The sequence below is a fragment of the Lissotriton vulgaris genome, chromosome 7 (assembly GCF_964263255.1).
Source record: "Lissotriton vulgaris chromosome 7, aLisVul1.2, whole genome shotgun sequence".
In the NCBI taxonomy this organism is placed as follows: Eukaryota; Metazoa; Chordata; class Amphibia; order Caudata; family Salamandridae; genus Lissotriton; species Lissotriton vulgaris.
In genome coordinates this window covers 683,797,756-683,812,703 of record NC_141695.1, presented here as the reverse complement: position 1 = coordinate 683,812,703, position 14,948 = coordinate 683,797,756, and the positions used below count along the sequence as shown (strand labels likewise).

Sequence of the window (14,948 nt, the reverse complement as noted above, 5' to 3'; positions counted from 1 at the left end):
ATGCCTTCTACAACCTATTAATTCTCTGTGTAACCTTCCACCATGTTCCTTTTACATGTTTCCGATCAAACGTGTCCTTCCTGGATTAATTTCTCGCATTGGATCACTGTAATGGTATCTATGAGGGCTAACCAAGCTTGAGTGATTTCAAAACAATGTGAACCCACTCATTCTTGGACTGAAGTGAACAGATCGTAACTCTCCTGTACTAACGGCTCTCTATTGACTTGCTATTAAACAGCCTGCCAAATTACCCAGAATAACCTCTACATGTTGAATGCAAAGATATTAATGTTTGAGGCTGCTCACTATGAAACTATCTTGCCTCATCCCTTTCTCATGCTAAAGACTTGGAAACACGCTGAAAACTTGTAAGGACCTAACTGTTCTAACAAGATTGTAGTCAGTAACTCAGCTAGATTTCTCACACACTTACTTCGCGTTACAACCAAATCCTACCTTTTGTAGCGGATATCCTCTTACTCACAAGAGTACCACCATCAAAGCCCTAGATATAGATTCTAGCTTGACGTGACCAGACAGAGTACCAAAACACAGGGATGAGCTTGTTTGTCAGCTTGTGGATGGTTACAAATGTTTTCCCCTTAAGATCACTTGTTTTGGTTATGGGTGCATATATGTATAAGCACAGTTCTAGAATGTAACCTGCTAAAAGCAGTTGAAATGTGCCTCTTCGATGATGTGAAACATTAGCAATGAACAGGACAAGCCGAGCAATATATATGCCTATCCTTTGCTTATTCCGTTATTTCCAAATAAATGGGTTACAGACCTCAAGCAGTGTTGATTTCTTTTAGTTGGATGGAACATTGATATGCATATATATTAGGTGCGCAAACTTATCTGTCAACCTTCCTGGTGCTCTTTTTTTAGAACGCATCCTAAAAATGTATTCGGTCTAAATATCCATATCCGTAGGCATGTGTATAAACATTTGCAAAGGTCTATGTTGGGTTTTATGACCTGTTTAGATTGGGGATGTTTGCACCTACATTAGTTAGATCAGGCAGCATGAGGTACAAGGGTTCTAGAATAGAGAGTGAGGGGTTGGGGAGGAAGAAAACAGTACTTGTTTTATTGATTGCTATAAAGGGTACTGTGCTATTGTGAATAAATCTATCCTCTGGATTTAATACTACTGGGCTTGTATTGACTTAAAAGTTTACCTTTATTTTTACAGTATATGACAACATTGTGGTTCAATCAAAGATGTTATTGTAGGATACAGGCATACATGTTCTGAAATACTTACATCTGATGTCATGTAATATTTAAGGACTCCTTCTTCCTCTGACAGAACAAATTTCCTCGGTTGGAACTGTTTTTTATCTTTTCCCCGTTTCCACAGAAAACCTTCTTTTAAACCTACAAGAGTTCAGAGCTTGAGTTTTAGTATAAAACATGAACTGCATGTGCTTAATCTGCGTCACTTTTCTGACTTCAAATGCACTTTGCAAAACTAGACGTTAGATACACCATCATGAGGGCCTGCTGTTTTATTATATAAAGAAGGAAATATCATGCTACACAGTCTCAATGTTCCTAAGATTTGAACTTTGTCCCTCGTGCTATTCTTTCTATACCCTGTCTGAAAAAACATTAGAGGAAGCATATAATAGACCCTACACTTGCAATAAACTCCCCATTGAATTGTCTAGGTGACTGTCTTGGTTTGTACCAACAATGGGATGATTGACTAATCAGATGTAATCACCTTCAGAGACTTTTCGTTGAACTACAAGGCTGAACTACTGAAGGGTGGTGTCCAATGGAAAATAAAAGGATTACACAATAGGCAGACCAGACAGTGAAGAGAAGCATCAGGGTTATTCCATATAGGTAAGCCACACCATATCAACTGCCAGGTCAGGTGTGTGCAGGCTCCTGCACACTCTACATTCTAGAACTTTGTGACTGTAAGGTTTCACTGTTCTAGGCTCTTCTATAAAATTCTGGTGTCTTCTACAGTGACATAGGAGATAGACAGATACCAAAGATCTCAATTATTTCACAAAAAATATTTTTCTTTAATTGTCACCCCAGAAAGCACAGAAACACACAACAGTGAATTAGGAATTTGAAGACAGATACGCAAATTAAACAAATATGTTACGTAAGGATTTTCATTAATGGCTTCACAGAGTTAAAATTATATGAGTACCACATTAAACTTCCAAAGATGAGTGGAAGTTAACAATGCAATAACTCTCAATGTATTACTTGACAAAGTAATCTATTAAGAAACTTGGGGGGGTGTCACTCGTCCACTTGATCTGACCCAAACCACAGTGTTTTCCCCTTTATGTAACACAGGACTGTCATACATGTATCAACTTCCTGGCCTTGCTTTTTTCTCGTGTCTCCCCTTTATGTCCAGGACGGTAATATTTCACCACCCTCCCCAGATTCCTTATTCTATCATCCTGTGTCTTGACCGCATTGCGAAAGAGCTTTATGATTTTCATGGGTTCAGTACATTTTGACCATTGTGAGTTGTCAGTGGAGCTTTCACTCTGACCCAATCAACCACTTTAAAACCGATAACTTTGGTCATATGCAATTTGTCAAACTTCTCTTTGCCGCCTGCCTGCAACTCAACTCCTTTCTCCTCCACTGTTGGCCTACATCAACCCTCACCCAAGCTTTGTGCCACTTCATCCACCCAGGTACCAGTCTAGAATTGGACTTCCTTATTCTTTAACAACACACAGCGAGTCATACTTGTTGACTGATGAGGAGTTAAGCAGTAAGCCTCTATTTGCCTCCAAACCTCATCTTTCCAGCTCAACCCTTTTGATCTTGCCAGCTGAATGCCTTCTTAGAGTTTTGTTAGATATTTCTATTGCCCCATTAATTTCTGAGTGATACAGGGCACTAAGTTAGTGTGTTATTCCATAACATTGCCTAAAGTACTTCATTTCTTGGGAGCAAAACTGAACACCATAGTCAGTTAAAAGGGTGTTGGGTAGTCCTCATTTAAAAAAACCCTAGCAGGAAGTTTATAACTGAGGTCGAGCTGATGTCAGAGACAAGTCTGATTTCCAGCCATCTTGAATATGAGTTGACTAAAACTAGAATGGCCCAATGACATCCATTGCTATATCCATTCAGGGACCTGCAAGGGTAGTGTGGGCAATTTTGCTAACTTATCGCCGGTGGAACAGGCTATGTAATTCCTTATCTCTCGCTCAACCACTACATCCATCCCTGGCCACCAAAAGTCTAACCTCAACCTTTGTTTGGTTTTGGTGATCTCCAGATGGCCTTTATGTGCTGTGCCAATCAGTTTTTCCTAAGGCTTTCAGAAGGTATAAATGTTATGTCTCTGAAAGGGCATCCTTCTAATTCTTCTCTGACCATCCAATATGGCCTCAGACGGTCTTCATTCTTTTCTGCGCTATCCCACCCATGGATTAGAAAATCACATACTTTACTTAAAATTGGTTCTGTTTCAAACTCCTTTTTCCATTTTCCACCTCAACCACCCCTTTGGTGATCACACATGTTTTCTTTGCGCAATTCTATACCTCACTTTGGTTATCAAAGACTTTCTCTTCTCTTCCTTTTCTGTGCAATAAACCAATCTGGGCAAGCAGTCAGTTGTAAAATTACATGTATCAGGGATATATTCTAGGTCAAATGTGTACTCTTGTAGATTAATGACCCATCTTTCAATTCTACTGGAAATTACCTCCAGCTCTTTTATTGTAAATACCTCCTCAAGTGGCTTGGGGTCTGTTCTTAACTTGAACACCATCTCCCAAACAAAGTTATTGAATGTGTTTTGCGCCCATTACACTGCTAATGCTTCTTTTTCAATTACAGAATAGTTGACCTCAGATTGCCCAAGTACTCTTGAGGGAAATGAAATGGTTTCCTCACCTCTGACACTTTCTTGTACAAGCACAGCCCCTAACCATTTTGAACTGACATCTGTTGTGGTGATAATTTATTTCTTGGAATAAACACTTTCAAGTCTGGTGCAGTGGTCAGAGGATTCTTAACATCTTTGAATTCTCTCTTGCAATGCCCATTCCACTCAAAGGTTATCCTATTTTTAAAAAATGAGAGCATATGCCATGCTTGACTGGCAAAGTTGCTGATGAATTTACTATAGAATTCTATCATTGCTGAAAAGGGTATCAGCTTGTGTTTGGTTTTGGGTGCCACTAATTTCATTATGGTGTTAACCAGATCTGCTTTGGGTTGTACCCCTTCAAAAGTGAATTTAATCCAAAAATAGTTTACTTCAGGACATTGAAATTTACATTTGTCTTTCCTTACTGTAAGGCCATGCTCTTTGAATCTATCCAGAACTTGTACAAGTCTTTCATTATGTTGTGCCTGACAGTTCCCAAATATCAGCACATCATCTTTATAACCGACCGAACGGCATTCGTTTAAATTTATATGCCTCCATGGGCATGATGAAAGCAGGGAGCTTTTGAGAACTAGCCTCGTTAGTCTATTCCCAATTAGCGAATGTCTGCCTTTTATTGCAGTATTACATTTATATTTTTCATTATATGATCACACCCTAGTCTATTCTCAATTAGCGAATGTCTGCCTTTTATTGCAGTATTACATTTATACTTGTATTTTATGCATCGATTGTTACCTCATATATATATATATGATCACACCCTAAGAACTAGCCTCGTTAGTCTATTCTCAATTAGCGAATGTCTGCCTTTTATTGCAGTATTACATTTATATTTTTCATTATATGATCACACCCTAGTCTATTCTCAATTAGCGAATGTCTGCCTTTTATTGCAGTATTACATTTATACTTGTATTTTATGCATCGATTGTTACCTCATATATATCGGGCTGCTCTCTAATCTCATTTTTGACTCATATAGCTCTGTGTTTGCACCTGTATTTTGTTCCAGTGTATCATTAGTAATATACTCCTACTTGTATACTGTACATTTTATAAACTGCACCCATTTCACTTTCTATTTATGTATCGCATCGATTGCTACCTCATATTTTAGTATTTTTTTTGTTCTTTTTGTAAGCTGCACCAATTGCTACCTCCTATATTTTTGATTATGTTGGCTGCTCACTAGTGTCACTTTTGTTTCCATGTAATTTACTGTTTGCATCTGTTCTTTGCACACGTGTACCACCTTAGCTCATCCTCCCATACCCACCTAAACCGCCACCCCAACATGGATCTCATCGGCAAACACACATATAAAATAAACTATCCATCCACACTCACCAAAAAAGCTGCTGAACGCTTTAAACACAACTTCCTTAGGTCCCACCCTGAAACCCCCTTTGCCGACACCTACTTCTCACCGGTCAATGGATCCCTGAACACCGATATCATCTTCCACACCACACTCAATGGAGAAAAGCGTTCCACACCTTATTTACCGTCTCCACCACCAGGAAATCCGCTCATGGCCTAACACTCTCCATCACACCATCCCAACTCTTCCCAGGTAGAGCCACCATCACTATTTACAATAATGGGATGGTCCTATCTCAATCCACAGACAGGAACCTGGAACTATTAGACAACCTGTTCCCCACTTTCATAGAGCACCTCTCCAATCAGCGGATCGACACTCATATTGCCCCCAGTCCTACCACCCCTGACTTCACAGCCCCAACCACCCACAACCTAGCTCAGCACCAGGTAGCTACTATACACTCGTCATTCAGAGACACACCTACCACCCCTGACCTCTCAGCTCCCACCCAGAACCCTTCTATCCCAGTTCAGCATCAGGCAGGGATCACTCATGCTTCTAACACAGACACTGATCTTTCCCACTCATACACCACTCGCACCCCCACCCCCCGACCGGCCCTCGGACCTCCACACATACCATTAACACTCCGCTCACCCCTGACATCACAGCTCTCACCGACAACACATCTAACCCAGTTCTGCACCAGGACGACACGCACAACGACAAATCCCACTCTTTATCCCCCCCCATTCTCAGTCCTCACTTCCCCCTAACTAACTACGCTGAACACACCTCCTCTCTTAATTTAACTCCCCCTCCCCACAACAGGACCATCTCCAATCCCATTTCCCCTCCCACTCTCAGCCCCCACTACCCTTCCCGCACCCTCATCTCCACTAACATACACCCATCCTCCACCTTGATCTCTTCGCCTACCACCAATGCCATCACTCATACCACCAACCTCCTCCCTACCTCATCCACACCCCTCCCACCCAAACCATCTCTCCTCCCTTACACCATCTCGCACACTACAACAACGGACCCCTGCACCAACATCAGCCCACGCCCCCACCTGCACGCCAATTCCCTGGTCAATCATTCACCTTTAACTTCCATCCCCACCCCCAACACCTACCCCACGTTTGACAAGATTATGGCCACCCTCATCCAGATCAAAGGAGACATACACATCCTCAAAGAACTACTCTCCACACACACCATACACCCCTCACCCACCTCCACCACCCCTCCCAACATGTCCCCTTCCCTTCCGGTTGACTCTCTCACTCAACACTCCCCACACTGGACTTCAATCCCCGTTAGCAATCGCAACTACCACCCTCGTCGCCCTTGCAACCCCTCACCCACCTCCACCTCCCCTCCCAACATGTCCCCCACCCTTTCGGATGACTCGCTCACCCAACACTCCCCACACTGGACTCCAATCCCCGTTAGCAATCGCAACAACCGCCCTCGTCGCCCCTGCAACCCTCTCTCGGACCTCGACACACTCATTCTCCTCCGCTTATACGACCCAGGCCCCCAAAATCACACAGCCACCACACACCTCACCATTCCCACGATACACCCAAATCCCCTTAGACCCCACACACTAAATAGCAGAACCTCCGTCCCCAATAACCTTAGAAAAGTCCCTCTCTCTCTAGAACCTTCTACCGCCCTCAATACACCCCGTCTCAAATGCACTCTCCTCAACTGCAGATCGGCCTCGAAACACTCCGCCGCCATCGCTGATCTCCTCCTAATGTTGAACCTTGACCTAATCATTCTGACTGAAACCTGGCTAACTGAATCCTCGTCACCTATAATGGACATTCTGGTTCCACCCAACTACCACATCATTAGACTGGACAGGTCAGGCAAAATAGGTGGTGGAATCGCATGCATCTACAGGAACAACCTCTCCGTTATGAAAGGCAAGTCCACCTCCCTATCATCCTGTGAATACATCTGCCTCGACATTATTAGTGAGGGCAAACCGATATGCTCTCTTCACAACAACTACCACCCACCCAGAGACAACCTCACCTTTTCCCAACAAATCATGGATTTGATTTCAACCAATGCCGGACGGCAGCTCACCCAAATATACCTTGGCGACTTCAACCTCCACTGGAATGATCGCAATGACGCAGTGGTAAATAGTCTTAAAAGTTTCCTCAATGCCCTTGACCTCACCCAAATATGCAACAACCCGACCCACGAGAAAGGCTCTTTACTCGACCTTATCATCTCCAAAGAGGACGCTATCCAACTCGTGTCCATCCAACCCTGTGACTGGTCAGATCATCATATTGTCACATTCTTCATCAATGAAAAAGTGAAATCTAACCCGGTTCAATCCTCCAAGCCCAAAGTCTGGAAAAGAGACATGAAAAAACTCAACCCAAGCTCTCTGCCTCCTAACAGCTGCAATCTCCTACTCCCACCGACCGGCGCTAAGGACGTCCAATCCCTGACTGACCACTACCTCAACGTTATGACCTCAATAATCCCGCACTCAGATAGGTTTACAGCGTCTTATCGATAGTTTTATGTTGTTTATACAAAACAGGAGACTCTGTGTAAATAAATCCAAGACCTATGTTATGTTGTGCGGTGAGTCAGCCAACAAATTGAAGTCCAACTTTTATCTAGATAGCGATAAAATGTTACAAGTTAAAACATTCTGTTACCTAGGTATTACCTATGCTAACGATGGGTCATGGAAATCAGAGCTTGACAATGCCAGGTTGAAAATGACTCGCTCCACTAGCAGCGTTTTTCGATTTGCTTCCAAGCTCGGATCGAGAAGCATTCGAGACATGATTAATATTTATAATATTCGCTGTGTTCCCTCGGCATTGTATGGGGCGGGGGTGTGGGGCCACATAGATGGCACCTCTCTCCAAAAAGAGGAAAACAAGTTTTTAAGAAGAGTGCTATGTGTCCCCCACTCCGCTTCCATTCAACTAATTCATGACGAGGTTGGGGTCGAGTTTATCTCGGACTTAGCAGCCGTTCGTCCACTCCTATTGTGGCGTTCTATTTGGGCTAAGCCAGAAACTCGATTCACTCAAGAAATTATTCTTGATTGTATAGGCCTGGACTTTTCCTCACGTATTCTTTGGCTGAAATATATCCGTTTTTGGTACAAAACTTTGTTTGATATCGATGTTCTTCTCGACCCCGAACTGGTGGTAGAAATTCCTAAAAAAGAGATCAAACAAACTTTTCTAATGTATAAAAAGAAAGGGCGTGATGAGGTATATGGTAAGCTAGCTACTGTGAAGTTCTATAGAGAACTTAACTTACCATCGGGGTTCCAAGCCTATCTCTTATATGTCTGCAGTCCATCACATCAATATGTTTTAACCCGTGTCAGGTTGGGTATTGTACACCATCTAGTTGCGTTCCCAGTACAGAAACTGAAATCAGAAACCCCCTGCCCTTGTGATAACGTTTCACGTCAGAGTTGCTGCCATTTCTTACTTTTTTGCAAATTTTATCACTTTCTAAGACTAAGGTATTTAAAACCTATACTTATTAAATATAATATACGGTCTTTTAAGAACGCCCTTGCGTTACTATCAGCCCTAGAAAATGTGGACATTTGTTTTTTCGTTGCCACTTTTATTTTGAAATGTACAGCTGCCAGGAAAAGTATTGTATTGCTATGATTTCTACATTCCTGTCTGTACTTACCTAAAATGAACAGCTGCCAGGATGAGCACTTTGTGTGATAACCTATCCTCAATCCTGTCTGTACATGCTTTTCTTTTTTGTCTTTTTATATCTACCATGGTACAGCTGCCAGGAAACGCTTAGTGCTGCTATATTTCTATACCGTCCTGTCTGTACTCTAATTTTATAACTAAAAAAAAAAAAAAAAAAATTACAATTTCCCATAATCTATGCAGGGGTTTGCTATTTAACGTACAGCTGCCAGGATAAGCATTTTGCGATAATATATTTATTCCTGTCTGTACGATTTTAACTTTCGTACCTTTTGGTTATCTTTATATTTTCAATTATGATCCAATGTTTAAACGCTTGTCAGTATGTGTCTTTTTCCCATATGAAATATTCCGGATTCCCTTGTACAAACTTTGTATTTTATAATAACTTTTTTAATGTAATGAATTGATTTTATGTTTCGCTTGTATGATTTGTTTACAAATCGAATAAAAGCTTTTGAAATTGAAATTGACCTCAATAATCAATGAGACTGCACCTATGCAGCTAAAAAGAGTCTCTACTAAATTGTCCAATCCATGGTACAACGGAAGTCTTAATGAGGAGAGACGAGACATGCGAATGGCAGAACGCACCTGGAGATCAGCTCCCTCTGCAATGCACCTAAAAACGCTGAAGAAAAAGAGAAACGCCTACTTCAGGAAAATAAAACGCTCAAAACTAGACTTCTTTAGCCTCCAGCTCGACCAAGCAAAAAACCGTCCGAGAAAATTGTTTGAGCTAATCAGAACACAATCCAAGGAACATCCCCAACTACTCAGCACAGTGCGCGAAGCTCCCTCCTGTGAAGACTTCTCCGCTTTCTTTATCCAAAAAACTGACAACATTAAGAGCGATCTCCTCATTGACGCAAGCCTCTACTCCAAACCCCACTGCACAGCACCCACTGAACCAAAAAACAATGCTACATGGTCAACCTTTGGCACCTACTCTGAAGAAGAAATTGGCAAACTGCTCAGCACTCTGAAACCATCCAATCACCTCACAGACCCCCTCCCTGCCAACGCTGTAAAAGACTTTACCCCTTTCCTTCTCCCACTCTGGACTAAAATTATCAACAGCTCACTTCAACAAGGAACCATACCTGACTCCCTCAAAGTTGGTCAAGTCACACCTATACTAAAGAAACCTACAGCCGACCCCTCTGTCTGAACAATTACCGTCCCATTACTAATATCCCCACTCTCGCCAAACTACTGGAAAAATGCGCACAATTACAATTGACTAAACACATTGAACAGTTTGATCTCCTCAACCCTCATCAATCAGGCTTCCGAGCAGGACACAGTACAGAATCTGCTATGACTCACATAATTGACGACGCACTTCAAATACTAGACCAAAACAACACCTGCCTCCTCATCCTTCTTGATCTCTCTTCAGCATTCAACACCGTTAAACATGAGAATTTACTTGAACTACTAAACACAAGAATGGGTTTATCTGGAACTGTTCTCAAGTGGTTCACTTCCTTTCTACACAACAGGTCGCAGAAATTCAAGAGCAACAACCTGTTGTCCTACGGGTATCAGAGCGCTTTACAGTACATGGGGATAAAAAAATAACATCCCTCAAGGAAAGGTCGAAGAGGTGTACATAAGAACATAACGAAAACATAACACAAGACAATAGGAGATGATCTGCAGTGTGCGGGTAGTGCCTTGACAGGTAAGGAGGTCAAATAACACTTACATCATTGAGAACGAAAAATAAAAGCAGAACAATAAGGTGCCTGTTATGAGCGCACTTAACGACAGGGTAATGAAAACCAGGTTGATTAGATAGCCTAGAATGATACCATGTACAAGTGTTCATGCAGTGTCAAAGGTCTGTGTTTAAGAGAGTTTTGCCATAGGAATGCCTTTAACTTCCCGCTTGAAAGTTGCAGTGGAGGGGTTCAACCTTGTTTCCGGAGGAAGGGCATTCCAAATCCTGGGAGCCATCCCAGAGAAGGAGCGTTTGTATGTTTTTTTCTGGTTGAATCTTTGTGATTTCAATAAAAGATTTTCCACACTTCTTGTGGATCTTATCCCGCCGGATATTGTAAGTTTCTGTGTGAGATTGCTGGGTGCCTTGTAGTGTATGGCTTTATGAGTCATGCATGCTATTTTCAGGTGAATTCTGGCTTCAAAGGGTAACCAGTTTAGAGATTTGAAGTCCGGGGAGATGTGGGCCCTTCTTTTTGAGCAAGTGATGAGCCTCGCTGCCGCATTAGTAGATGCTCTTAGGGGAGCTGTAGTAGCTGTGGGGAGACTGCAAAGCGAGACACTTCCGTAGTCCAGCCGAGATAGAACTAAAGCTTGAACCGCCATCTTGAGGTCATTAACCGGTAAGAAGGGTTTCAATTTCCTTAGTGCATTGATCTGAAAGTTAGCTCCATTTGTTGCATTACTAATGTGCTTCTGCATATTGAGGCTGCAGTCAAGTGTTATACCCAATGATTTCGCCGCGACTACAATAGTTGGTTGGACGTTAAATGCGGTAAGGTGTTTGATCCAATCATGCATTATGGCGACTTTGTCAGGTGGGGCTATTAGGAGGAATTCTGTTTTAGAGGCATTCAATTTGAGGTGATTCTCCGCCAGCCACTTTTGGGTGGACTTAAGGGTAGAGTTAAGCATGTTGATGTCCTCAAGAGTGTTGATCTTAAGGTAAAGTTGGGTATCATCAGCGTAAATGTGGAATTGAATGTTGGACGCTTGCAGCAGATCTGTGAGTGGTTCCATGAATAAGTTAAAAAGTGTAGGTGATAGGGAGGATCCTTGTTGTACTCCTATCGTGACTGGAACGGGTTTAGAGAGGGTGTTATTGATCTTGAATTTTAGAAAGGATGTAAACCAGTTAAGCACTGATCCAGACAGGCCCATTCTATGTTTTAACACATCTATCAAGTTCTTGTGTTTAACTGTATCGAAGTCTGAAGAGAGGTCTAGAAGGATAAGAAGGCATGAGCCGTTTTGATCCAGTATTTGTAGGGTATCATCAATGATGTGTGTCATGGCTGATTCCGTGCTGTGATCTGCTTGGAAACCGGATTGGTTTATGTTGAGAAGGTTGAAGCGAGCCATGTGTTTTGTTAATTGGTGTTGAATACATTTTTCCAGAAGTTTAGCCAGCGTGGGAATATTGGAGATAGGACGGTAGTTGTTTAGGTCCGTAGGGTCAGCTGTGGGTTTCTTAAGGATGGGGGATACCTGCTCTACCTTAAGGGAGTCAGGGATGCAACCTTGTAAGAGAGAGCTAGTAATGATTTTGGTTCAGAGGGGGAGCAACAATGGAGAGAGATCTTTAACCGCATTTGCTGGTAGAGGGTCAATGAGGTGATTGGAAGGCTTCAAGGTATTGAGGAACTTGCCAATAGCATCTTCCGAGTAGGTGTTGAAGGATGACCAAGCTGCATCGTTTTTTAAAACATACTTTGAGGGTGTATGTAGTGTTGCATTTAGGGGTAGAGGGGATGTATTTGAGTGAGGACAAGAGTGAGAGATTAGATCATTGAGGAGATCTTTCTTTATGTTCTCAGTCTTAAGATTGAAAAAGGTGGAGAATTCTTCGCAAGTATGTATGTATGTATGTATGTATTTGTTTTTATAGAGCGCACATTTCACCATTAGGTCTCATAGCGCTGGCAGAGGGTATGGGGAGATGCGAAAGGGAGAGGTTGTTATGCTGTTGCCTTGAATAGTAGTGTTTTAAGTTCTCTCCGGAAGATTTTGTGATTCTGATTGGATCTTAGAGCCGTAGGCAGGGAGTTCCATGCCAAAGGGCCAACCTTCGAGAAACTCCTGTCTCCATTTCTGACAGTACCAACTCTTGGTATCTTTAAGAGATATTTGTTTGAAGATCGTAATGTTCTTTCTGGGCAATATTCCTGAAGTTTTTTTTTAAAGTATTTCTAGCCTTGTCCATTTAATGATTTGTGCACTAGGCAACAGATCTTAAACCTTATGCGCTTTCTGACTGGAAGCCAGTGCAGTTTCTTCAGGCAAGGGGCAGAGGGAGTACGTGGGGGTAGGTCGAGGGTCCGTCTGGCTGCTGCATTTTGGAGTGTCTGCAGTTTACTTAGTGTGCCCTTGTTTGCATCAGCGAGGAGTGCATTGCCATAATCAAGGCGGCTAGTAATTAAGCCTTGAATCAATGGTTTGCGATAGCACAGGGGTAGCCATTTAAATATTGTCCTTAAGGTCCTCATAAGACCTATGCAGGTGTGTACTAATTTGTTCGTATGGGGGACCATGGACAGCTTGTCATCGAGGGTGAAGCCCAGATTCCGAACAGTGTCTTTAGGGGATGGGCAGGGTCCAAGTTCCGTTGGCCACCACTCTTGGGACCAGATGGATTTGGCCGCACCGAAAAGCATTATTTCGGATTTGCCTGCATTGAGCATTAGGAAATTGTTAGTCATCCAGCCCTTTATTTCTAGCATACAATTCCTAAATCTCACTTTAGTCTCTGCTGGATCAGAACCAAGAGTTATGAGAATTTGGGTATCATCGGCGTACGACAGTGTGTCGAAGCCGAAGTCCCTAATTATTTTGGCCAGTGGTGATACGTAGACGTTGAATAAGGTTGGGCTTAAAATTGAGCCCTGAGGCACTCCCTTATCATTGTCAATAGCTTCTGATGAGAAAGGTCCTGATTTGACCCTAGAGCTACGGCCTGTGAGATAGCTCTGGATCCAGCCTAGGGCTTGGCCTTCGACACCTATCCCCGCTAGTCGCTTTAATAGGACTCTGTGGGATATGGTGTTGAAGGCCGCCGAAAGGTCTAGCAGGATGAGAATAGCCGACTGTTTGGAGTCCAATGCCAACCGCAAGTGGGTTGTGAATGAGTAAGGACTTGTGGATGTTGAGGTCCGTCCTTAGATTGGGTTTTGATTAATTCGAAGAGTTTTCTCGGTCGATTTCTTGCTAGGTTCAGTTGGTGACAGAAGAAGTCTGCTTTGGCGCGCCTTATCTTTCGGTAGTAGGCATTTATCATCTGTTCATAGACCCTTATATGAAGAATTCTCATGCTCAGCTCGCAAACCTAGTCTTTGAGGAAAGCCAACGGCAGTGAATTTTCATGCTCAGCTTCAACCCTTCACACTCACAACAGTTTGTTGCTGTGTGTGTGCTTTGTTAAACATGTTAAACAGTTCATCGGTGCTTACGTTCAGAAGTACAAAAGTAGTGGATTCCTCATGTACAGTGCGCACCCTCAACAGAAAGCCACACATCCTTCATGCCGACATCCTAAGCAGAGAGCGGCGTCAGATAATCATCTCTCTTTCTCATTGTTCACATGCTGGACGGAAGTTGAAATCACATCCCTCAGGCACACAGTTTTGTTGCCAAGTCAATAACTCAAGAGTGAACAGGGGTCACGTTGGTATGACCGTTAAGTCACCACAGTGACTGCCGCCAGTAGCCACTTACTCGTGCTCAGGGCTCAGGCTCACAGCCAGCGACCATCCGCAAAAGTACTCACTGTGTACAGGAGTCAGTTTGACCCAACAATCCTGTACTCCCTGAATGTCCTTCAGTTCCTGAGAGTAGTCACACACAGTCTTACTGTTGCATCGAGTGCATTTGGAGGTGTCCATGGACACATTAGGTCTTCGTCGACAGTGTCCAATGCAAGATAAAAAGATTACACAATAAGCAGACCAGAGAGTGAAGCGAAGCATCAGGTTTATTCCATACACCACAGCCATTGCATACCAACTGCTATTTCAGGAGCAAGCAGGTTCCTCACCCTACATTCTAGAACTTTGTGACCACTAGGTATCACTATTCCAGTCTCTTCTATAATGTTCTGCCGTCTTCTATAGTGCAAGTGACATAGGTGATGGACTGATAGCACAGGTAGCCTTGTTACTGCTCAATTACTAGAACAGTAAGAGTTTTACTCGCTCTCCGAGCTATAAGTGATTTCTGGTAGAATCTGAGATGAAGAAATAAAGCATCCCACAGTTGA

General features: G+C 42.8%; 1 protein-coding gene across 1 annotated transcript in view; it reads right to left on the bottom strand.

Annotated features, from left to right (window-relative positions):
• ADAP2 (ArfGAP with dual PH domains 2) overlaps window positions 1–14,948 on the bottom strand; it is a 263,061-nt gene that overhangs the window by 91,704 nt on the left and 156,409 nt on the right. The window contains exon 5 of the mRNA XM_086930890.1: window positions 1,274–1,386. Coding sequence (XP_086787016.1) covers window positions 1,274–1,386 — 113 coding nt within the window. The remainder of the gene's footprint in view (window positions 1–1,273; window positions 1,387–14,948) is intronic.